Below are 26,037 nucleotides of genomic sequence, written 5' to 3' on the forward strand. Positions count from 1 at the left end.
AACTTATCTCATAGCTAATTTGGTATTCCATAGACACCAAATATTTGAAATAGACTTCTATCAAAAGAAGAAAATAATGAAAATAGACTTTGTCCAAGATAAAGTTGCAAAGAGCAATTTGGATGTACGATTCAAGTCTACTAAGGATCAAGTTGCACAGATTTTACAAAAACATTACCTAATGCTCGGTTTGCTGCAACAGTGTCTGACCTCATGGTCATCGAAGTTCACGTAAGTTCACATGAGTTTGAGGGGACACACAAGAGCAGTTCATGTGTGAGAAAAGGAGAAGTTTTCTCCAATACGATATTCTCTATCATAAAATTTAGTACCAACCTTCCATTTTGAGTAATAGCCATAACTGGTAGTCTGGTACAATATATTTTTCTAATAGTTAGCATCAACTTTCTATCTTGAAGACAGCCGATTTGGTAGGACAACTAAAAATGTGCCCATAGTTTAAAAACTCAATCCAATCAAATCTAAATCTGTATGTATGACATCTTTATTAAAGGACGGTAATCAAATCGGTAAAAAAATCTCCATCACATTATGCTATAAGGTTTCCTCTTTGTCTGGTCTTCCTTCTACTTCTCTCCGTTCAATCGTCTACTATTTCTAACTTGTGAAGTCAAAACATTTTTACGGTTGGATCATTTATGACGACGTGTCGCGCATCTGGAAAAAATCCACCCGGTTTATAGTGGAGTACCACCGTCCGAGCCGAATCGGACGCTTTACATCCCTAGAGAAGCGTGAGTTGAGTGTTGAATTTGAACAGCCAGGGTTGGCGCTGGGCGGCGGCAACGGGGTGAATTTACTCAATCTTGCGCAGACTTCTTCCTAACCTCTCACCGATTCTCGCTCTGCATTCCCTTTCAGTCTGGCTATAAAGGCAATGCTTTTCAGCATTCTCTGAACTGAGGTTGTTAAGATCCAAGGTTGGTAGGTCTCTGTAACTTTGCTTCTTTGTCTTTATCTATCTCTGTCGTGATCAGCCAATACTTTGATGGGTGAGTTTGTGGTAATTGCATTGTGTTTGTCAGTTATCTGGGTACAAAATTGATTAACAAAAACGAAATTGTGACACAGTTCAGAAGCTTGCTCGTAACAACAGCTATATCAGATTCTGAGCTGCAATTGCGACCCCATAGGCAAGCCAAAAGATCTGGCCTTGTAACGAGACACTCCTTTATTTCTAACGAATCCTTTTTTTGAAATGGAAACTTTTTCTATTTCACCCAGTTGTGTTCCATCAGTTCATCGTCTAGCTCCACCTGTTTCTATTGTTAACCGAGCCGTTTGCTTCCGAAGTTCAACAGGATTGCTTAACTTCACTGGATCCCGCTTGCGCCTCTGTACATTGAGGTGCTCAGTTCTATCTACTCGATCATTAGGTTATTCTCTCTCTCTTCCCCATTTTTTCAAACAGGGCCTCTTTTTTTTTCCCGCTTTCTGGATCAAGTATTGGAGAACTCCAAAATTTTTAACATGATTTTCTCGTTTCTGTTCACAGTTGATGAAGGCGCAGTGAGGTTTGCAGAAGCTTCTAAAGATGGAAATTTAGTTCCCCTTTGCAGTGTCATATTCTCTGACCATATTACTCCGGTGATTGCTTACCGATGTTTGATTAAAGACGATGATCGAGATGCCGCAAGCTTTTTGTTCGAGTCCGTTGAGCAGGGTGGATCATCAAATGTTGTAAGGCGCATTCCTTTTCATAAAATTCCTCTTCTTTCTCTTCATTTTAATTTATTCAGTTGCCAATGTATGTTTTTAGGGACGTTATAGTGTGGTTGGAGCTCAACCAAAAATGGAAATAGTGGCGAAGGAGAATATTGTTACAATCTTGGATAATGAAAAAGGAAGTAAGACGGAAGAGTTTGTAGATGATCCAATGGTGATTCCCCGGAGAATCATGGAAAGTTGGAAACCACAGCTGATTGAAGAACTTCCAGATGCATTTTGCGGTATGTATGGTGAATGATCAAATGAATCCACAACATAGCTCTATTACTAGATAATTCTATTGCTTTAACAGTTCACACGCCAATTTGGATTCAGAAAGCCAACTTCTTTTCCAATCTACTATTAGGTATGCATGATTAAATCAATATATACTGGAAATAATTCTTCAAGAGTATGGTGCTGCACTGTTCTGAGGTGGACCATGTTTATTTAGGTACATCAATTCGATCAAACATCAATATAACTTGATCAAACATAAAGTCTTTCCATAGGGAAGAATGACTTACTAAAGCAAACATCGATTTCAATTCATGATTGAGGTGATCAATCCTCTTAGATAAGTCCTGTTATATAAACAATCTAAAGACAAAGATATTAAAAACATTGACTAACAACGAGTTAACACCTACCAACAAGAGTATTAACTCAAGTCTAACATTGACTCAACAACTACCCAACTCTTGACAAGGGAAGCTCCTTTGGGGCAATGGAGTTTCTTATTTTTCACACTACAGCCTCTTCTGTTGACTTTAAGGCATTTCTCAAGTTACCATTTGTTGTAAACCTGATTTTAGGGTTAAGGTTTTCTTAATGAATTCCCTAAAATTTAAGGTTTGCCCAGAATCTTCCAGCAACTAAATCAATAACAATATGAGATACCTAAGGGCTGCTCTGAAATGGATGGGAGTTGGATGGAAACACTACGGAATAATAATGGGTTCTTATGAGATGATGGGAAAACCTAATAATTAACAAATATAAATGGTTGGGATTATTTGGGAGAATGGAAAAATTAGGGTTTCAAAACAGAGCTGGGTTTGAGAAGGGATCTTTTGATGGATAGGAGTTGGATCTGTTCTATTTTGTCATTGATCTTCCTTTTTTTTTTCTTCTTTTTTTTTCTCTTCTGTTTTCTGGTTCTGCTGCAAGGAAGGAGAGGCAGAGTGAGATGGCTGAGAGGTGTGGAGGGGTTAAGGGGGGATTCATGGGGTTGGGGATTGTGGCTGCAAGGTCACGGTCTCAAGAAAGAGGGGCTGGGTGTCTTGCACAAACAGAGGGGCTTGCGATGGGAGGGGAAGGGGAGTGAGGGGCTGGGGTGAAGGGGAAGGGATAGGGGAAACGGGTGCGATGGGTGTAGGAAGGGAAGAAAGGGGATGGAGGTCTGTTGTACTTACTTGTGGGCTACTGTAGTTCTTGAAGGAGAGTGCTTAAATGCTTGTAGATACTGAAGATTGGAAGATGAATGCTAGATTGGAAGAATGGTGCTGATCTTTGAAGAAGAACTTAATTAAAATCCACCATGGCCCCATCAAACAAGAATCACGGTCCTCAACTCAATAGCTCTTATTCAAATAATCATAATATAGAAATACAAAGAAAGAATAGGCTATTTATAGCCGACTAAATGACACCACTGTGGGATTCCTTTGTAGATTAGGATCCCACCACATTAATCACAAACATCCAAATAAATGATAAAAGATCTAATGGGATCTCCTTGAAAATAGATTCCCCCTAAGACTTAAGCACTAGAAGAACTCTTCTTGTAAATAAACACTGTTGGGAATCTTATCTTTAAAGAAGAGTCCCAAGACTCAAGAACTCTTATTTAACTTAAATTGGACTTCCTAATTGATTGAAACTCTTCAAAAAATTCAAAATAAAATTCTGAAAAATAAACCAACAACTAAGTTAGGGCTAAAGTAGCCAATTACCCTCCTAGAGGGTTCAGCCACCCTAGGTGCACCCTTGGGAGTGGCCTTGGGGCCTTTGCCAAGGGGAGAATTTTGATTCACATTAGTTATCCCCCCTTGAAGACATTCATCCTCGATGAATGGTTGATCTTTGCTGGAACTCTGGGTGATGTTGTGACTATCTTCTCACTGGGCCATTTTGGACTTCCACTGGACTGGTTGGATTTGAGCAGGGTTCTTTTGGTTCGTGCGCATGGCCTACCTCTTCTTGGAATCTTCAGCAATGTTCAGGGGTAGGAGTATGATTTTGTGACCTTTATGCTCGAAGATGCATTTGTTTTCTTGGCAAGGGATAGTTACATATTTATCATAGATCTGTGACCTTGCTAGGATGATGCCAATCATCTTTATTGGGACTACAACACACCAAATATCATTTGAATAGGAGTGTAGAGCAACTGGGAGTAGGCATTGAGTGGATACATCTAAACTTGCATCGTTGAGCAAGGAGATCTGGTATGGATGGGGATGCTTTTCTAGCTTGAGTACTGCCCTGTGTATGAAAATCTTTGAAATTGCATTCACATTGCTACCACTGTCGATGATGGTTTGTCCAATGAGTCCTCCTATTTGAAGTCTTGTATGGAAGTTAGATTTCCGCCTCCAGTCTTCCTCTTCAATAGTAACATCTAGGATTTTAGAGATCAGATTAAGTTGGGCCTTTGGATCTATCTGGTCTTTACTGTACTCCTCAAACTCTAGTGGTGGGCATTTGTTTCTCTCTTCAGAATCTGGGTTTGACTAGGATACCTCTAAGGCTGTGAGTCCTGTCTTTTTGGGACACACTTTGGCTAAGTGACTCTTTCATGATAGTAGAAACACTCACTAGGGTTATTGCTGAAGATGGGCCCATGATTCTTTTCTTTATAGGATTCGTTACTTAGGTGCTGTAGCTGTAGTGCGAGTGTAGGGTTTGGTGTTGGGTCGGTCTCTCCTGTAATCTTGATTGCCCTGCTTCTTCTGTGCTTAAAGGACTTTACACGTAGGGCCTTGTCGAATAGGTTCCTCAGATCTACCATGTCTATGACTCCCAAGGTTAACTATATGTTTAGTTTCAGACCAGGCTTGAATTGGGTCATACTCTGGAGTTTGCTTTCTCTGGTGCTTGTTTTGGATGCCAGGGTGTCAAATTGTTGGATGTTGTTTGCTACAATCATTGTACCTTGCTTCAATGTGTGGAACTGTTCTTGTAGCCTGGCTTTGTAATGCTTTGGAAGGTACCTCTTAGTAAGGTCTCTGCGCATCTGGTTCATGTGGTGGGTTCTCTACCTTCATGTTACAATTCCATAGTGCTCCACCAATCTCTGGCGGCTCCAACCAGTATAGTTTTAGCTAGCCACATTTTCTTGTCCTCAAAAAGATCATACTAGTCGAAGTAATCATCTAGGGCTGCCCTTCATTCATAGAAAACTTGCGGATCAAGGGATCCATTGAATTCCTTCAGTTCTAGCTTTACCTTGTGGTGGTCTACAACTCTCTTTGTTCTTGGCCCGCACTGAAATAGGACCTTAGGTACTCTCCAAGCGATGGTTTTGCTGCTTGTGGCCTCCTTTTCTCCCTCATCTCTGTATCATAACACTCATATATTGGATTTTTGTACGAATTCCTTTGTATGGCCGTTTCTATCTTTGGAATACTTGTGGTGATAGGGCTTTAGATCATCCTCTCTATTTCTCCTTGCTCCAATGGCTCCTTCTCCGTGAGGGACATAGACTTGTGAATTTAGTCTAGGTGCTTGGTGGTGTCTACATGGGATGTCCAGTCCTGGCCTGGCCTGCTCTAGATTAATCACTCTTGTAGTCATATTTGTTAACTGTGTGAGCATCTCGTTGGGTTTTCAGAATCTGTTCCAACCAAGGTTTAAAGTATTCCATGATACCCCACGATACCATACGATACGTGTCCATATTTGACACAACCGATACGATACATCTCGATACGTCTCTCCATTGAATTACACTAAAATACATTAGTCAGAGCGATACAATACTCGATACAGGACGATACGTCTTTTAAAATCACCTTACCGATACAGTACTCGATACCGATACTTTAAACCTTGGTTCCAATTGCTTGGTTATTCCTAGCTCGTCCATACTCCATAGTAACTCTAGGATTGGCTGGCAACCACATCTCTGATACCAAATGATGTAAACCCGATTTTAGGGTTAGGATTTTCTTGTTGAATTCCCTAAAATTTAGGATTTGCCTAGAATCTTCCAGCAATTAAATCAATAACAATATGGGATACCTAAGGGCTGCCATGAAATAGATTGGAGTTGGATGGAAACACTAGGGAATAATAGATGGGTTCTTAGGAGATGATGGAAAAGCCTAATAATCAACAAATCTAAATGGGTTGGGATTAATTGGGTGGAGGGGAAAATTATTCAAAACAGAATCGGGTTTGAGAAGGGATCTTATTAAGGATAGGGGTTTTATTTCTTCCTTGATCTTCCCTTCCCCCCCCCCCCCTTCCTTGAATTTGGATCATCACCCCTGACGGGGAGCACAGAGTGCTCCCCGCCAGCTTTTCCACCACAAATTTGGTGGGACCCACTTGTAAAAAATAAAAAAGTAAAAAAAAAAAAAAAAATCCTCCCATCACCCCACCCCTGGGCCCCCCTGTTTTTATGGTGGTAAAGCCGTCGGGGAGCACTTTGTGCTACCCCGACGGGGAGCTGATCCGGACTCCCCTTCCTTCTTTCTTCTTTCTTTCTTTTTCTGTTTTTTCCTGTTCTCTGTTTTCTGGTTCTGCTGCCAGGAAGGAGAGGCAGAGAGAGAGGGCCAAGAGGAGTGGAGGGGGTAAGGGGGGTTTCGTGGGGAGGGGAGGGCCTGGGGAGTCATGGGGGTTGGGGATTGTTGCTGCCAAGTTTCAGCTGCAAGGGGGAGGGGCTGGGGTGTCATGGGGGTTGGGGATTGTTGCTGCCACGTTGCGGCTGCAAGGGGGAGGGGCTTGCGATGGCAGGGGAAGGGAAGGGAGGGGCTGGGGGAGGCTGTGAGTGGAGGGGCAGGGATAAGGGAGCCTTGCAATAGGGGAGAAGGGGGAAGGGGCTGGGAAAGGGGTGTGATGGGTGTAGGAGGGGAAGGAAGGGGATGGAGGTCTGCTGTACTTACTTGTGGGCTGCTGTAGTTCTTGAAGAAGAGTGCTTGAATGCTTGTAGGTGCTGAAGATTGGAAGATGAATGCTAGATGGGAAGAATGGTACCAATCTTTGAAGAAGAACTTAATTAAACTTCGCCGTGGCCCCATCAAACAGGAACCATGGTCCTCAAGTCAATAACTCTTATTCAAATAATCTGACTATGGAAATATAAAAAAAGAATAGGCTATTTATAGCATACTAAAAGTCCTCGACCCTAATTGGGATTCCTTTATAGATTAGGAACCCACCACATTAATCTCAACCATCCAAATATTGATAATGAAAGATCTAACGGGATCTCCCTGAAAATAGATTTCCCATAAGACTTAAACATTAGAGGAACTCTTCTTGTAAATGAAGACTTTTGGGAATCTTATCATTAAAGAAGAGTCTCAAGACTCAAGAACTCTTATTTAACTTAAACTGGACTTCCTAATTGACTGAAACTATTCAAAAAATTCAAAATAAAAATCTGAAATATAAATCAGCAACTAAATTAGGGGTAAAGTGACCAAATTACCCTCTAGAGAGTTCAGCCAGCCCTAGGTACACCTTTGGGAGTGGTTGTGGGCCCCACTCAGGGTTTTGACTAAATTGAGAATTTTGAACACATCGCCATTCGTATTAGACTAAACATGGCCTTATGTCTAGCCCATGGAGACCATAATATGTGGGTTGACTCTAACCCACTTGAGTAATCCTGGCCCATGAAAGCCATGGACTGCTATTGGTTATATCCCTAGGCCATTGATTGACCTAACCCTTGGGCTTTCTTTCAAGAAGTTGTCTTCAGCCCTGCATCAGTAAGAGGGTTGAGTACTCACTCCTAATGACAGAAACAGAGAAGAAGCCAGGTGAGAATCATTTTCTGGTATTTGGTCGATACAGACTTTGTAATTACTATGATAGTTTTCTTCCAATCCACAATTTTAAGTCTTTTATATGTTCTATGCTCATTTGTGCGTGTAAAGGCTACTTTGATTCTTTTCTGGTTCAGCCCTGGCCCCTGGTCAGTAAAAAGGTCATGGTAGTTCATGTAAGTTATAATTTTTGCCCTTTTGACCAGGTGGTTGGGTGGGTTATTTCTCATATGATACGGTGCGGTTTGGGGAGAAGAAAAAGCTTCCATTTTCAAGTGCACCTAAAGATGATAGAAACCTTCCAGATGTTCATCTGGGTCTCTATGATGATGTTATAGTGTTTGATCATGTTGAGAAGGTAACTCTGGTTTTCCCTATAGTAAGAGTGTTACATTCTTCTGTTGCGTTGTTTATCTTTATTTTAATTAAAGATAAAACAAGCTCTTATTTCTAAAAATTGCTTTGCCACTGAAAAGCTAGAACACTTCATCTGGACTAAACGTGTAGTGTTTGTTGCACATGCATGTCAGACTTTTGACATCATTACTAAGACAGTTTACTGTCCATACGTGTAAACCAGCTGTTATAATTTCTCCTCATTGACTCCCCCTATTTTTCAAATTTTCCATACAAGTTCTCTATCAGAATTAATGGCATTTATATAGCTAAGGTGAGCTTTAAGATACAAATAATGCTGAGTTGTGTAAAATAGTAAGTGCACTTGCAATTGTAGAAGCTCGGGAGTCTTTAATCAAGCTTCCCCTTCAACTAGGTTGAAGATCCTCCTGTATCAAGGTTGTAACAAACCCTGGATCTATAACCAGTACCTGTAAGCATAGAGAGAAATAGAATTAAAAGAAGGAAAGGGGGAGGCTTCAACATAGACAGAGCTGGATAGCCGACTTTCCCCATCACAATTCTTATTTATGAAAGGGCAGTTGCAATAATTAGAAAGAAGATTCTCTAAACAACCAACTCTTATTTAGAAACTCAATAAAACAAACTAAAGAAAACAGGAAACAGGGACACTTGGAGATTAATCATAACTACTCACTATAGAGAAACTTCCCTTTTCAGCGAACACAAAGGAAATTTCATTCAGTTGGTAGTAATTACTCAAGTACATGAACCATCAGAGATTTAGTAGACAATATCTTCATGTTGAATCCAAACAGTAAAGAGCAACTGGCAGTAGTAAACAGGAACTGTGTTACAACCAGCAACATTATCAAAAGCACTTATCAAAGATGGCCACTTGGCCAGTAGTAGATAGTCATGTGCATCATATGATGGCTACGTCGCAAGAGGCAGCAGTATGTAATCTTCATAAAGAAATTATTAGTTTAGTTCCAATGTCCATGCATGAGCAGGTAGTAGTATTATTCTGCTTAACCAAAGCCAAGGATAGAGCCTTAAACTAAGGTCTTTAATGATAAAGAGGTAGTATAGGTTACTGTAGATCAAATAGGCAGTATAGTTTCTTGTAAACCAAATAAACAGTGTATGTTACTGGGGACCAACAACATCAGGTTGTTGACCAAAGAAATATGAATTGTTGTTGAAATTATCTTTTATAAAATAATGAAACTGTCGTGAGGACACAAACAAATAATAGTCTTCAACCAGTCTTGAGTTTATGACTTGAGCAGATGAGAGAATAATAATTTATAGGTTTTCCCCTCACATGTAGCATTACACATGACAAATACAACAATAATTCTGCTTTATCCCAACTAAAAAGGGTTGCCTATGTGGATCTTTGTTGTCCACCCAGCTTTATTTGGGTCGTACTGGATGCAAGGCCTCGGCCATGTATGTCTTTTCTCACCACTTCTCCTAGGGTTATTTTAGGTCTGCCTCTAGCTCTTTTGGTTCCTTCAATTAGGATTAAATAACTCCTTCATGCTGGAGCATTTAAAGCCTTTGTTAAACATGGTTGTGCCATCTCGATCGACTTCCTCATAGGTTATTGTGTATTAGAGCACTCCCAGACCAGCTCTAATTTGACCATTTCTTAGTCTTGGCACCTATCCTTCTCAGCTCCCCCTTTTGTGATCAAATCTTAACAAGTTTTTTTTCCTTTCAATTTTGAGGCTTAAAGAGGCTGCTGCCATTAGAGTGCACCTTCTCTACAGATTCTTCTAGAAAACACAAGTGAGTTGTTTTTTCTGGATTTTCTACCCATCCCAATCCAACCATTGGTTCAGCTCCATCTTTGGACCACATCACCACCACCAATAACCTAGTAATTGATCCAAAATTCACCTACATCTGATTTCTCATATACTAAATTCAGCCTCCTCGAGATTTCGAATTCACCAGGAACTCCAAATTTCTAACCTAAATTTGTCCAATCTAATTGGCATAACTCCAAAATTTGGACCATGTGCATCCCACACCGAAACCTAGACTAGGTTCAACCGTTCAATTTACATCCCCATCCTGTCATGCACCATTCACAACCTTGATTTTGTCTAATCCTGTCAATAATTAGCCCAATTTGAGATGATTCTTTTAAGATCCTATCAATTGGATAATGTAGCCTTTTAATGGGTGTCTGAACAATGCCAAAATTTACTGAAATCTCAGGAAAACAGAATCAGCTATTGTTATCTTTAGTTGGGATTAGGCATGATTTAGGGTTGCATAGGGTTTATTTAGGGTTATGGCTTAAGGGGAAGGAACTGAGGTTATTATTGAAGTTTTAACGAAAGTTTGGACTTCAACAGAAAATTCTAAGATTTAGTGTTTTGTTGAGTGAAAATAGGCATGGTGGCTCATGGGTTTTTAGTGATTGGATGAGGATAGGATTGGGGAGAAGGAGATGAAATTCTAATGAGGGGATGATAAGTTATAGGGATTTTCAAGCTATGGGATGATGGTGGGTGAAACCTTAGAATATGGGACCTGTGGTGAGTGTGGTCTATTGGTGTCAAAATAGGCCAAAACTGGGATGGAATGCAGGTAATGACATAGGGATATCGGATATGATCCTCCAAATTTGGTAGATTTGGATGGCAAATCGGAAGATATGAGGTTTTACTTGTTTTAATGATGTTACAAAGTCCAAAAATTCAAGAAGTGGCTGGTTTTAAGGGTTAAAGTTTGGGCTGAATCATTCACCCAAAAGAAAAAGTCTGAACTAATCTAATGGTTAGATTGGTGTAGATTGACTTTGAAATTTGGGTTAATTCAAAAGTTCAGAAATTTAAAACTAAAACAAGGTGAAAATGGAGGGGGATGGGAGTACTGGCTTCAAGTTACCTTGTCAGAGGGGCCTTGTATAAGTTGATGAAAGGGTTGGAGATGACAAAGTGCATGCTGAGCCATTTAGGATCAAGGTTTTAACCTTAAACCATTAGTGGAGTCTTCCCACCTTGGGGGTCCTTACCAAGGCTAAGTGCTCATCTCTATCGTTATTAGTAAAAGCTTAAAGAGTCAAGGGGAAGTTGCTAAAAAGTGTAATTGTTTAACAGTATTTTTCCTGTCCGCGTGTGGGTTTTAAATTAAATGTTTACGATGAGTAATCCTAAGAATCTTAGGAATAGAAACCTAACATTGTGTGCGAACTAAAAGGCTAATCCTACAAGGGTACTACAACCCTAACTGCTCTATTATTATGATTCTTACCACCCCTTCTTATTATCTGAGAATTAAATTAAGAACAAGAAAATGCAACCTCTTTTAATTGTAGAGGTGTTTTATTACAATTGAAAGACTCAAAATAAGATGTGTTTAATTGCCCAAGTTTTGGAAGCTCATTGCTGAAGTAACTGACTGAATATAGAATAAAGCTGCTAAGCAGCAAGCCAAACCATGGTTGTCAAGGTGTCACCTTGGCGTCTAGGCCTGTGGTTGACCAGGACGCCTTGGATGCCTAGCTTGTTTAGTTGGTTTTGCTTTAGATTTAGCCTTCTCCAATGCCTTGGCTCACCTTGCGCCTTGAGCCAAACTGCTGGACAGCAGGTCTAGGAGCTTTTGTCAGGCTTCTGGTTGCTGGTCTCTCAATCATAGGGACTGAATCTGCAACATCGACCATTAATCTTACTAAGGCTGCATCACATCATATGTTAGTTGAAAAACCAAGCCAGAATTGATTCAAGAGAACATGCAAAGAGGTAAGGGCTGAAAAGATAGAAGAATAATTGTACAACCATCCCTTATAAGGGATTATATTATTAGTACTTTGCAGGATGATGCCCAAACTAGGCTATTTGTGTGCTGCTTCTACAATGTCAGACTCCTCCTTTAGCATTATAGGTCTTTACATTTGCCCCTTCCATTGCTTCTTTTTGGGTCATTCAGTCTTGTGCTATCAGTTAGATGATTGGTACGGTTTTAGTGTTTGATATCTATTGTATTTGCTCTAGTTGGGATACTGTTAGGGTAATTGATGGTTTCATTTCTTTAACCTCTAGTAAGGCTAGTGTTTAGGTTACTTTTCTATTTCTCTTCACTCTGTCCTTTGTCTTCCTGGCCTTGCCACTAATCTATTATCTCAAAGCCAACAAACTGAATCCTTGATTTTTTGTGTCACCTTCTACCTTTCTTATTGTCTTTTTCAAGATTTAGCTACAAAATTATATGCAAATGGGCATAAGGAGAAAAGACAACCTTTTTTAGCCCCACTTGTTTTGCCTATTTACAAGATCCGTCTACTTCTTTTTCTTCCTCTCATATATTCCCGTGTGAACCACGTATTTTTTTGATATAGCATTGTCGTTCATCTTATTGTATCAAAGATATGTATCGACGTGTGCAAAAGTGCATGGAAATAGTCAAAGTAAAAGAACGGTCAAACTTAAACAAATGACAATAGATACAACCAAAAAATAGTCTCTCTAACATGCATTAACACCTAAATAAAGAATACCATATATTTAAGACAACTGCGTTAAATGGAAGTCGTTATTAGTAACCAAAGATGAGGTTTCTTAAATGTATTACTGCGTCTAATACCATGAAGAATGTTGGGAAGGTTCAAAGCATATGTGGACTTTTGAATCCCCCCCCCCCCCAAAAAAAAAAAAAAAAAAAAGAAGAAAAAAAGAAAAAGAAAAATATGAAAGCAGCGCATATGTGGACTCTTCTTTATGCTTTTACGTTTCTTTTTGCTTGTTGTGAGGTTTCTTAATAGATTTATGAAAGAAGCACCCTTTAACAGGTTTCTATTTGAGAACACCTTTAACTTGTAATGTATCTACTTCTCATTATTCTTGTAATTATTAGCAAACTAGATAAGCTTCTCTGGTTGCATGTTTAGTTGATTGTTTCCACTTTCAGTTTCTGTTCAATATGAATGGACAATGCTTTGATTGGAAACCTAGAAATATATCATACTAGCCACTAATTAAATGGTTTACGTGTTTAGTAAGTTTTATACATCATAGTATATTGTGATGTTTAGTGCTTCATAACCTACCATGTGGTGGAAAAGGGTGGATCCATTTGGTAAGATGTTGATTCATATTGAGTCAACTTGGTCTATTAATTGCTCCAATTTAAGTGAGAGTACTTGAGTCTTTTTTATTTAATTTATGTAATTAGAATAAGAGTTCCACGCATGGTAGGAATTAGGATTTGAGTTTGTTGGGTCATAATAGTAGGAGTTAGAGAAAATCTATGAATCTCCTTGCTTTCACGTATAATGTTCTTTATGGTCTTGCAGTAAACCAAACTTCTTCTGGTAAATTTTCCTAGACAGTATGTTCATACCTGTTTCATAAACAATCGTTTTGAAAAATGAAGTTTAGAAGAAGAACAGGGAGAAACATCAGGTGGTCTCATAGAAATCTAACTAAATTTACTGGGTGTTGACTTTGCCCTCAGAAAGCACATGTAATCCACTGGGTGCAGTTGGATCAGTACTCTTCAGTTGCTGAAGCCTACTCCGATGGAATGGATCGTTTGAAGTCTTTAGTTGCTAGAGTGCAAGATATTGACTTGTGAGTAACTATTTATTGCATTACATCCCTTATGCAATTTTAGTACACTTCAATTGAATCCATGAAAGTTCACTCACGGTAATTTTATTTTTTGGTTGTCAACTATTAGGCCGAAGATATTATCAGGTTCTATAAATTTATCCACCCGCCTTTTTGGTTCATCGTTGAAAATGTCAAGCATGACAAAAGAAGCATACATGCAAGCTGTATTGCAAGCTAAAGAGCATATCTTTTCTGGGGATATTTTCCAAATAGTACTAAGTCAACGTTTTGAGCGACGAACATTTGCTGATCCTTTTGAAATATACAGAGCGTTAAGAGTTGTTAATCCAAGTCCTTACATGGGTTATCTACAGGTATGCCCACTTTTTTCCAGAAGCTTTTTGTTATTTGACTCCAGTTCCTTACATTACTTATCTACAGGTATGTCCAGTTTTTTTCATAAACGTTTTGTTATTTCATTCCAATGGATACTTTTATGAGTAGTTCATTCATGTTGGATTTGGTTTTGATATTCTTTTTTTGTCTCATTTAGGCCAGAGGATGCATTATGGTTGCTTCAAGCCCAGAAATTCTAACTCGTGTAAAGAAGGTAAATTGATTTGGTGACTAATCTTTTCTTTTCTCATATTGCAGATGATAAGTGATTTCAAGAATATAAACGGAGTACTCTTCACCTTAGGATTTTACTTATCATGCAATATGAGAGGTGCTTGAACAGGGTGATGGCTATGCTGTTCATGTGGATTTTCTTTTTCTTTTATGGCATCTTGTTTTGATTTAGTTCCGTATGAAGGGAATCAATCCTCTATAAGTTGAACTGCATATTGCTAACTGTGAAATATTGAATGTAGATAAGAGAAAGAGAGGGAAGGAGCCACTTTTTAGTATTGGAGCTTCATAGCTGTTAGATATCCCTTTCTGTTTTAGCTGAGGTTTCTATTTTAGTTACTTTCTATTTTTGTTATTTTCTATTTTTCTTTGACGAGTAATCTCCCTAGGATAGTGTCCTTTATAGTAGATTTGGGAGATTCTATGCAATATGCACAAATGCAATATGCACTTTCCTAAACTGAGTTACAGAGGAAAAATATATATTGCATAGAATCTCCCAAATCTACTAAAAAGGACACTATCATAGGGAGATTACACATCAACCAACCAATAAGAGAAATAGAAAGTATCCAAAAGTAGAAAGTAACTAAAATAAAAACCTAAGCTAAAATAGAAAGAGATATCCTAACAACGGTCAAGTTGTGAGGACTTCATCCATCAATCTTTAGTATTTATAGATATGGTAAAACAAGTAGATCTGAACAAGGAAACAAAAGCAGACTTAGATTGGGATTTAGGATTACAAATCCTACTCAAATAGACGTGGAGGTTTTCCATGAAGTTTCCAACAAAAGTGTTGAATGTGCCTAGGACGTCCACAATCATGGCAGGTTTTGATCTACAAAAGGGTTCTCTTTTGCTAAACAAAGAACTCTGTAGAAGGTGTTGGAACATGGTCACTACCAAGAATCTTTGCCCAAATAGAGTCAAACTCTTTTCCAAGACCTCCTAAAATACTGATCACAACTAATTGTTCTCATTGTTGTTGCATCGTCTGTACATCAGAGTAAATGTGTAGAATAGCATTTTATTCCTTATGCATTCTTTTATAATCAGCAAAGTACTGAGTAAGAGCCCTACCCTTTCTATCAACTCGATAAAGCTCCCCTGATAACACATAAATTCTGGAGAGTTTATTCTGGCCAGATTACATAACATTTAGGTACTCCCATAAAATTTCGGTCTGTAGATCCAGAATATGGTGCACCATAGAATTAAACATTTACCCAAGTATATGTGCATCAATAACCACCTAATTTTCATCTTTCTTTAGGACTTGATTTAGTCAAGTGGGCTAGCTCCGTTGGTGTCCAGTGAGAATTACCTTTACTGTAGCCCTCCACTGATAAAAGTTTGAGGCGTCTTCCAACTTCTTTTCGGACAATTGATGGGAGGATGAGAAGATGATTCTTGTCATGGTGCTCTTGTTAGGTGCAGTTTCAGTTTCTCCCATAACTTAACAAGGTAGATCAATCCAAAATAAGACTTCAAACAGACAGACCGTCTAACAAACAGTAGCTGCTGTCCTCAATTAGAAACTATCCAATAAATACACGAAAATATCTCCCAAGACCCTAATAAGGACTGAACCACCCGAAAAGACAGGAAAATATCTCCCTCACCCAAATACAATACAAATGCAACAAATTCTTCCTTAAACCAGTAGTCTCCAGCAAAGTATCTCCCTTTTTTTTAATTTTTTTATTTTTAGCTCAAAATCAGAAACATTCCCAAAACAGAAAATTATCTATTCTAACCTAATAGACAAACCAGCTTCCAAAGAAACCTCAATAACAGTTAATTTTCCTCAAGAAAACTTTCAGCAATAGAGATAATCTTCTCAGACAAAAGTATAATACCAATATACACCAAGGAAGAATCACAGGAATAGAAAATAGGCTTCTGTATGCAGTCAATCCAAAACAAACAGAGCACAACTTTTGGTCTGAAACCTGCACTAATGGCAAGGAAAAATTCCAACAAAGAGAAGGGGTATCGCAGACCCCAAAACTTAAGCTGATTCTTCTTGTCAGACCAAAAATTCCAAAAAAAGAAAAAGAAAAAGAATGTACTAACCTTTTAATAACTCAAGCCAGAAATTGTGGACTGAATCCTTCAACCGAAGATGAGAAGTTTATAAACTTCTTCCCACATCATAATATATCCCCCAAAAAATGGAACGTAAGGTGCTGCTCCCCCTTAATTGCAAGCTGAGAAGAACTTCAAACCAGTTGGATGGATTCCAAATGTTGAAGACTAAATTCGAGATGAAATAGATTGAATTTGCAGGGATGTAGATGATTTTCAGCTCTGATATCATGTGAATTGAATGTAGATGTGCAAGAGAGAGAGAGGGAGCCACGATTTAGCTTTGGAGCTTCACAGTTAAGTCGTGAAGACTCCCGTCGTCAATCTTTATTATTTATAGATGAAAAATAATTAGATCTGAAAAGGAAACAAAACCAGACTTAGAATAGGACATGCTACAAATCCTATTCAAACTATGACTCTAAAACAGTTCCATTCTGATCAGGAGCTAATTCACGATGGACTATTTCTGGACACTTTTACCCTTCTAACACTAATCATTTTCTTTTACTGGTTGAGGATATTATTATGTAAAATTTGTTTCCCCTTTCAAAGGTTATTTTCTCATTGCGGGAATATAAATTTTTTTGGTGCCAATCTCTTCCTCAATATAAGTTTGTTCTCATTAACAGGGAAGTATTATTAACCGGCCACTTGCTGGGACTTCTAGAAGAGGTAGGACAGAAAAGGAGGATAAGATATTTGAAAAGGAACTGCTGAATGATGAAAAGCAATGTGCAGAACATATTATGCTAGTTGATCTGGGACGGAATGATGTCGGAAAGGTTTGTCCTTACTTTTTGTTGGTGTGAAACAATTGTATAGGCTAAGCGTTTTGTTCCGCTTGACTATATAATTTGCAACATTCGTGTGTGCTTGTCTATTCATCTTGACATTTGTAACTCTCTTAATAACATCTACTTTTTCAAAATTGAGGTACTAGTCTTTGAGAGAATTTATCCCAAGTTTGTCTTCATGTCAATGTTTTTCTCCCCTCTGCATGTTTAAATTACCAAAACAGTAGAGTTGTTACAGAGAATGGGCAATCGAGGAATTAGAGGGGCATGCTGTATGTGACTGTATCCAATATAGATATAACTATTTTGTATAGGGAAAATTACTTGTTTACCCCGTGAATTCCACAATTACTTAAGCACCTCGTGAATCTGATCTATAATAATCCAACCTGATGCCATTATTTAAGCACTGCTAAGAGCTGATATCATAGGTTATATAATTTCTATATACCAGAACTTCCCTTAAAGGGTAGTGAATTGACATGGTTACCCTTACTAACTAAAAACCCCTTTCTCTTGCCTTCCTCTTTCATTTGTGGAATTTGCAGATGCAGTAGAGCTGTAAAGCCACTAGTGATCTTTCTTCTAAATGGACTTGCTTAGATTGATAGGATGGAGTTTTTAGAATACCTACAACAATGCAGTGAGAAGTCTAGTAGGCTCTAGAAAAATGAAGGGAGGTGGAACCCTAGGACCATATGAGATCCCAATTGAAGTTTGGAAGAAGACAACAAAGTTGTTTAACAAGATTTGGAGTACTTAGAAAATGCCAGATGAGTAGAGATTCTAGAGAAGTACCATAGTGCTGACTTTTAAGAATAAAGGTGATATCTAAAATTGTAATAATTATAGAATATCCGTCTAGGTAACCTGTTGGTGAAGAAATTTGCTACTTGATCGTTAGACTTCATAAGCGATATACAAATTATGTCACTTTGCAACTTCTCTTTTGTAAAATGCTTGTCAATCTTCTCATGCTTTGTCTTGTCATGTTGCATTGATTATGTTGTAATGCTTATAGCTACTTGTTGTCACAATGGGAAGGGGCATTGCACACCCAGATCTTTTGGTAGACCACCTCATAACTATAGTAACTCACAAACCCCTTGTGCCGTAACTTGAAATCCTACTTCAACACTACATCTTGCAATGACATTTTGCTTTTTTCCTTTGCCAAGTAACCAGACTAGATTCTTACCAGCAAATAGTATCCTGAGGTGGAGTTCCGATCATGTGATCTTGCCAGGTTTGCATTAGTCTAAGATTCAATATGGAGATGATCATGTGGGGACAAGAGAACACCTTTGCTTGGAGTTGATTTTAGATAATGAAGAATACGGAAGATGGTAGACATATGTGTGAACTATCTCACAATCTTAACTATTATGAGATAGATTAGTTTTCCATCAGTAACTGATGATGACCTTTATCAACATTTTTCCCTTCTTCATCCTTGAGTTGGAGTAATTTCTAGAGGAGTATCCCTTAAGGACAACGTAGTAAGCCTCTTTCAAATAACAAGTCTATAAGAATGTCATTTTAGTTGAATGAGAAACTTCAATCTCTAGAAAGCGCCTCGGTTTTCCTAGATCCTTTATTTCAAACTCATCACTCAGGAATTTTTTCAATTTCAATACTTCTGGACCAACATTGCTTGTCACAACTATCTCATCGACGTAGACAATTAGAATGGTAATTTGGGGACCTGTCCTAATAAAGAGGGTTTGTTCAACATTACCATGCAAACCCTATTGACACCATTACCTTAGAAAATCTACCGAACCACGTCTGAGATGACTGCTTTATCCCATATAGTGCACCTTGTATTTGCATACTTTACCTTGGGTCTTGTCATCAGAGAAACTAGAGCAAATTTCTAGGCAGACTTATTCTTTTAGTTCTCCATGTAGAAAGACATTCTTCACATTTTAACTATTGAAGATCCCATCCAAAAGTAACCACACATGCTTTGATGGTGTTCAGCTTTACAATATGTGCAAACGTGTCTTGATAGTCAATCCCGAATGTGTACTTGAATGGAAACCATTTTGGCTTTGTAGTGATTTATAGATTCATCACTATTTTTCTTCACAAAGAACACCCACTTGTACCCAATAGGTCTCTCACACGGAGGAGGAACAACAAGCTCCTATGTCCCATTTTCTTCAAGAGCTTTAATTTCTTCTAGCATCGCTGGCAGGGGCGGAGCCAGGATTTAACATGGGGGAGGGGGGCGAATAATGAGTTTGGATCACCTCTCCGTCGGACGAGCACTAATGTCTTTTCACCATACATATTATGTGGGCCAATGCGGGACCCATTGTTCCACCTCTAAATTATTTTATTATATTCGGACGTGGGGTCCACATTAAAAATTTAGGTAAATTAATAGGACTAAAATATAGATAACACAATTATAAGTAAATTATACAAAATATATTGAAATAAAGCATAGGGGCTAAAATTGTGGGAGAAAAACTTTAAAAAATCATGAAAGAAAAAGGTGGGAAAGAAATTGTGGGAGATATTGTAGGAAAAAAAAAGATAGATTTGAAGTCTTATTAACTAAATATGGGGAAAACAGTCAATTTCCATAAATTAAGTAAGAAAAAAAAAAATCAATGATTATGATTAGACCTAATAATATTAATGGCTGAAATCCTAAACATCCAACTTATAAAACTTAAACTTTAAATTGCTATTAGTAGGAATTGAAAGTTTAGGGATTAAAAAATAAAATTAAATAATTACGATTAGATCTAATAAAATTGATGGCTGAAATTCTAAACGAGATTTAAATTTCTACTAATAGGAATTGCAATTTTAGGGATTAAAAAAAAAAATCAAATATTATGATTAGATCTGATAAAATGAATGGCTGAATTCTAACGAGATTTAAAGTGCTATTAGTAGAATCGAAATTTTTGGAGAAAGAATAGCGAAATAAAAAAAAAAAAAAATCAATTATGCTTTCTGAAAAGAATACTAGAAAAATTCAGAGAGCGAGAGAGAGAGAGAGAGAGAGAGAGAGAGAGAGAGAGAGAGAGAGAGAGAGAGAGAGAGAGAGAGAGAGAGAGAATACTTGATAATTGTGGAGAAGATTTAGGAAAACTCCAATGCCTACTAACTACTCCAATGTTTTGTGAGATGTAAGAGAAAAAAAAGAGAGAAAATAAGGAGTATTCAAATTTTTAAAAAAGATTTGGGGGGGGGGGGGCATGCCCTAATGTGGCTCCACTACTGATCACTGGCTTCCACTTAGGATCTGCATAAGCCACCCACACTTCTGTGGGGGCAGGTGTAGAACAAAGGGAAGACACAAAACAACGATAGAAAGGTGAAAGAGATTCAAGGGAGACAAAATGAGATATGGGATAAGTGCATCTCCTAACATACTTTCGAAGGGATATATGTTGTTCAAGAGAATAATCCTTGCCTGGAGATGAAGCATGTGAATATCCAGGCTTTGGTTTTTTAGAGGATTCTTATAATTGTAAAGATGCTTTGGTAGTGGTCTCTTCTTGAACTATGACTTCAAAATGTTGCTACCAAGAGTTTGCTGCTCCTTTGTTCTCAAAGTATTTCTACCAGGAGTCGGCGGTTCCCCCTCACTTTGTACATCTGGTTGATCTATTCTAGGTTACTCTGTCAGTAGCTGCTTTATAGGTGATTCCTCTGGCCTTATTCCGTCTCATTTTCAATTGTTGGATGAACACCCAAGTCAGTGAAGTCAGGGTTTGATGCATCTTTACCAGAAATATTCTCCCCCTAAAGAGGTGTTGAGATATGATAGGATGAGGCTCTGTGAAAGACGATATCCATGGAAACAAAGAACTTATAGGATGGTGGATGGTAGCAGCGGTAACCCGTCTGAGGAGGATATTCCACAAAGATACATTGACTACTTTGTGGATCAAGCTTGCTAATATAATGATGATTGCAACAACAACAAACACAGGAGATTACTAGGGGGAAACCAAAAAAGGGTTCTGTCCAAGAAGTACAACTCCAAGTGCTTTAAAGTCGAGTATGCAAGGAGGCAGTGAGGACATTTTTCCAGTATTGGGATGGAACATTGTGAGCAAACATCAGGCACAGGAACCTCTAGTAAGTGTTGGTTGCTTCTTTTAAGCTTCACCATTCTGAGCAGGAGTATCAACACAGCTTGTTTAATGGAGTATAAATGATCTACCAAGTATGCCTAAAAAGTGTGCATGCTCCACATATTGTGGAGTGCTTTGTTCTTACTGTCCAACTGGGTTTGTACCATCTTGTGAAACAGTTGAAAACATTAAAGACATCATTCTTGTAACGCATTAGGTATACCCAAGTCACACAAGTAGGACAGTAAATAAAGGTTATAACCTAGCGATGACTAAAAATAGAATTACAACGAGTGAGACCCCATACATCTGAATAAACTGAATCAAGAGAGCAGTCACTTCTTTTACTAGAAGAAGAATAACTAGATTGTGTTTGGTTAGCAAAAGGACGTGTAAAAAAGCCTTGTCTTTATTACAATGCTCAAATAAATTTGGGAAAAGGGAAATTAAGGTTTTAACAGGAGGGAAGTCAAGTCTTTAATAAAGTACCTGGGGTGACTGAGTGGATCTGTGGTGTTGGTGAAGAAGTTGTGACAGTGGGACAAGCCATATGGTTGAGCAAATAGAGACCACTTTGCACCTTACCAATTACCATGTCTAATCGTCCTCTCAATCACTAGATCCTGTACGACACAATGAGAAGGAAAAGAAAAAGGTAACTTTGCAGTTTAAATCCCTAGTAAGGCTACTAATAGATAAAAGGTTAGTAGAAAAGGAGGGAATGTGCAAGACAGCTGCTAAGGTTAGGGTTGAAGCATAGTTGTCACGGCGACGAGGCGATGCAAGGCAGTTTAGGCAAATTGAGGTGATGAGTCGACGAGGTGCCCTCCGAGGCGCTTTTGAGGCGGTTGAGGTGTTTTAAGTGAAAATTTTAGTGTACATCTCATTCACTCTAAATCTATCATATCTTATATAATAAAAAAACTAATATCAGACTACCTCAAGTCATCCAACATACTGCAAACCACACATAATAGGTCCTAAATAAAAAGTCGCGAGAAGAAAGGAAGAGAAGAAGTTGTTTGTTGCTGGCCACTGCTTGCCGGAGTGTCGTCGCGGGAATGGAAGAGAAGAAGAGAGGAAGAGATTAGGGATTAGAGTGAGAGTGAGAGTGTGAGACTTGAGTCAAGAACTTATTCTCTTTTGATTTTGTTTGTTTTTATTTTTATTTTAACATTTGATCACATGTAACGTCATTATACATATGCATATAGGTTCAAACAATAGATACTTTACAATCGGAATCTAATAAGTATTTCAATATATGCCTTCGATTAGGCATCTTTCTCGTTATTTAAAAAAGGAAAAAAAAAGCGGACGCCTTATTGCCTAAAAATAAGGCTACGCCAATTTGAGGCGTTCCGAAGGAGCCTAGATGCCGAGGCGACGCTTAGGCGACGCCTTGACAACTATGTTGAAGAACTGTGAATCGACCCTTTTCCATAATAGAATAGAGGGATTCATTTGCCATACAGGCTGTCTCTTTCCTGTAAAGAGTGGTTTACTGGTGGAATTGAGGGGAAGACCCAGTCATGATCTGCAGTCCTAGAGTTGATAATCCAGGAGCCAGATACAGTCGTAGCACAAAAAAGTAGGATAAAAATACCTGAGTGGGCCTTATGATTACTGGAAGTAGCAGAGGCTGTTGTAGATGTAGTAGTGGAAGCTTGTAGCTGCTGATCGAGAGCTTGCAAGTAGTTTTAGGGTTTTAAACCAGTGGTATATGGGGAAAAAATTAGGATAAATTAAAACCAGTCTCCAGGGTAATGAGTATGCCAGAAAGGGAAAAAAATTACAACCTTGTAAAAAGAATCTGAACTGTTTACTAATGGCAGTTCAGATTACGGCCTTATAAACGAATGCTAAAAGAAAGGAAAAAAAATTACAATCATAGGTTCTGAACAGTTACTGGTTATAAACCTAAAAAATATTGTAAAAGGTTAAAAAGCTGCTAAGTATAGCAGGACAAAATCCTGGTCTGCTGCAAGGTTAGGTTTCCAAAAAAGAAGTAATTTTCCCAAAAAAAAATTCAGGTAAAGGGAGAACAGGTTCATGGCAGATCATTAAGGTTTTTTTTTTTTGTTTAACGTCATAAGAAAGAGAGGGAAGAGGGCAACAGTTTGGTCCATTGAGTTCCCTTACTGCTGACCTCAAAGTTTAGGTAAGATAGAGGCTGCGGTTAGGGTTTCAGCAAAAAATAAAAACAGCAACTTACCTGGAAGGTCTGGAGATGGAAGATCTGAAAGTTGAGGGGAATGTTGTCTCTTTTTTCTTTTCTTTTGTTTTTTTTTTTGTTTTATGTGTGTGTGTGTGAAGAATTACAGATAGAAGTTGATGTTTGAAGAAGCCAAGCTGCAAAAAATTAAGAACCATCTCTTGCGATTGGTTTTATAAAAGATGGAAAAACAGATAGGGCTCAAAGTAGAGCCTATAGCTCTTATACAATGTTACGAGACTAAGAGAATATTATTCAGAGAATTCTACTTTTATTCATGGCCCTCAATGGGAACTTATAGTTATACATTGCGAGTCAATCTTGCTCTGAGTAAGAAAAGAAATACAAGAATAAAAATCAGAAAACTAGTCTAAGACTAAACAGAGAAATAAAGTAATTTGAAAACAAATAAAAGAACTCAAACAAGAACTATGTGAGGGGCTTTGTCCCTCTTACAACCATGAAGAATATCGTGGTCTATTTTGTAAAATGAGTTGAAAAGAATAATTGAAAATTAAGATAATTAGGTAGTACTTATTGCAGTATGTCATTAAAATGATTTGGAAAGTTTGATGGATAATGGCTGTTATAATTTACCAGCGTAAATGGGTGAGATTGATTTCAGGAACTCATAAGAACTTTCTGAATCAATTAGCCCAAATGGTTAACACTTAACTCCATGAATTTTGCTTCCATAGCAGTTTCTGTTTCTGGGGCCTCATATTTATTTCCATCTTTCTGAAATGACTCAGTACTTAGCTGTAACATGATTGATTTCATCTTTGGTTTTCAGATTGAATGCATCTCATAAAAATTTGGTTAAAATGATTTGTGACTAAAGATATTCTTCACCAATCACTACAGGTCTCCAAAGCTGGTTCTGTTAAGGTACAGAAGCTTATGAATGTTGAGCGGTACTCTCACGTAATGCACATTAGCTCCACGGTGAGGAACTGTGTCTTCTGTTTCTGTTTTAGTTATTCATGAGATGAATTACCGACATGAAAGTCAAGGTGCTGCAGCAGCTACGTGAAGACCTTGATTAGTACTCTTTGGCAGGTTTTAGCTTGATGGTGTTAGTTGAGGATATAAGATCTGAGTATTATGTCATGAGAATCAGTTGTTTCTCTTTCTAGGTTTACGCAAGTGCGTCTATTTGAAGTTTTTATTGCTTTAACTCCGCTCTATTTGAGATTTATTTGCAGTCAAGATTCGGTTTACTTCATATCCATTCAAAGCTTTTAATGGATAGTTCTTGGCTTCTCAGGTTACAGGTGAATTACTTGATGGTCTCACTTGCTGGGATGCACTGCGTGCGACTTTGCCTGTTGGAACAGTCAGTGGAGCACCAAAGGTAATAACACCTTCACTTGTTTGATTGGGTGAATGATAATTGACTGATGATGAAGAGTGAGCATAGTTTGAAACTCTCAAAAAAGGGCTTTGGAGTTGCAAAATTGCACGGCACCATTTAGGAAATTATCTTCTGAACTAGTGTCCTGGTGTTGATAATGCCTTGTTTTCTCTTACACACTCTTCTTTCCCCGGGGGGTGGGGGGATGATTTCCTTTGAAAGTGGTGCATGGATTATGTATCCCATATTTTCTCAGTAGGCAACAGCGGGAATCGTCTACTGACTCCAAATGTGCCATGCAAGTATGGATATGCTTGTTTTACTCATCTCCTCTTTGGTTAATCCACTGTTGAGTGAAACACATGATTGCATGGAACTGGTTCTTTCATGATCAATATGTTTTCTTGTGTTCAATGATGGCAATTTGTTGTCTTTTTTTGGTCAATGTCAGTTTTTATGCAAGCAAGTTTGCTGGAATTCCCTTTTATTCATAATGATTTACTGAAGTCTTCAATCTTTCTTTTGGGGTAACCACTATTATTTTCAATTAAAGAGTGCACCAAAGATGGCGTTGGGATAATATTTTTCATTTTGTACATTATAACATAAGGTGAAGGCCATGGAGTTGATAGATCAGCTGGAAGTCACTAGGCGTGGGCCATATAGTGGTGGTTTTGGAGGCATTTCTTTTACTGGAGATATGGACATTGCGCTTACTCTTAGAACGATGGTTTTCCGGACTGCGACCCATCATGACACAATGTACTCATACAAGGACACAAGCCAACGCCGGGAATGGGTGGCCCACCTTCAAGCCGGGGCTGGGATTGTAGCGGACAGTGTACCCGAGGATGAACAGAGAGAATGTGAAAACAAAGCAGCTGGTCTTGCCCGTGCCATCGATCTGGCAGAGTCGTCATTTGTAGGGAGAAGGAAAAAGATATAGAAACATATTTATCTTTTTTTCATATGCTTTTGGTTTTGGTTTTTTGGTGAAATCTTTTGTTCATATACTATGATAATTATGTTTGCACCTTTCAGTAGCAAATGTGAACTGAATTTGCATATGCCTAGCTGTTAAGATGATTCTATGGCTTCTGCTTTCTATTTTCTGAAGGGAGTAGTTGCATAACAGAGAATAAAGAAATTAGAAGCCAAATTCTGAATTAAAACTTTGAAGGACTGATAAACTT

The 26,037-nt window shown here is 38.2% G+C and overlaps 1 protein-coding gene across 2 annotated transcripts; it reads left to right on the forward strand.

Annotated features, from left to right (window-relative positions):
• Nucleotides 1-609: 609 nt before the first annotated feature.
• LOC149028736 (anthranilate synthase alpha subunit 1, chloroplastic-like) lies at nucleotides 610-26,037 on the forward strand. Of its 2 annotated transcripts, none has more exons than XM_089138824.1 (12): nucleotides 610-941; nucleotides 1,093-1,397; nucleotides 1,517-1,701; nucleotides 1,781-1,970; nucleotides 7,934-8,085; nucleotides 13,557-13,672; nucleotides 13,782-14,028; nucleotides 14,208-14,264; nucleotides 17,008-17,160; nucleotides 24,355-24,435; nucleotides 24,758-24,844; nucleotides 25,455-26,037. In XM_089138824.1, exons 2-12 carry the CDS (start codon nucleotides 1,220-1,222, stop codon nucleotides 25,788-25,790), a joined length of 1,782 nt encoding a protein of 593 aa, XP_088994950.1. In that variant the 5' UTR covers nucleotides 610-941; nucleotides 1,093-1,219; the 3' UTR covers nucleotides 25,791-26,037. The 2 variants fall into 2 exon arrangements, with proteins under 2 accessions (XP_088994950.1, XP_088994954.1); XM_089138828.1 differs by lacking the exon at nucleotides 610-941 and adding an exon at nucleotides 944-1,013.

The sequence above is a fragment of the Hakea prostrata genome, chromosome 1, assembly GCF_041222555.1.
Source record: "Hakea prostrata isolate BN-2017 chromosome 1, UWA_Hpros_2, whole genome shotgun sequence".
In the NCBI taxonomy this organism is placed as follows: domain Eukaryota; kingdom Viridiplantae; phylum Streptophyta; class Magnoliopsida; order Proteales; family Proteaceae; genus Hakea; species Hakea prostrata.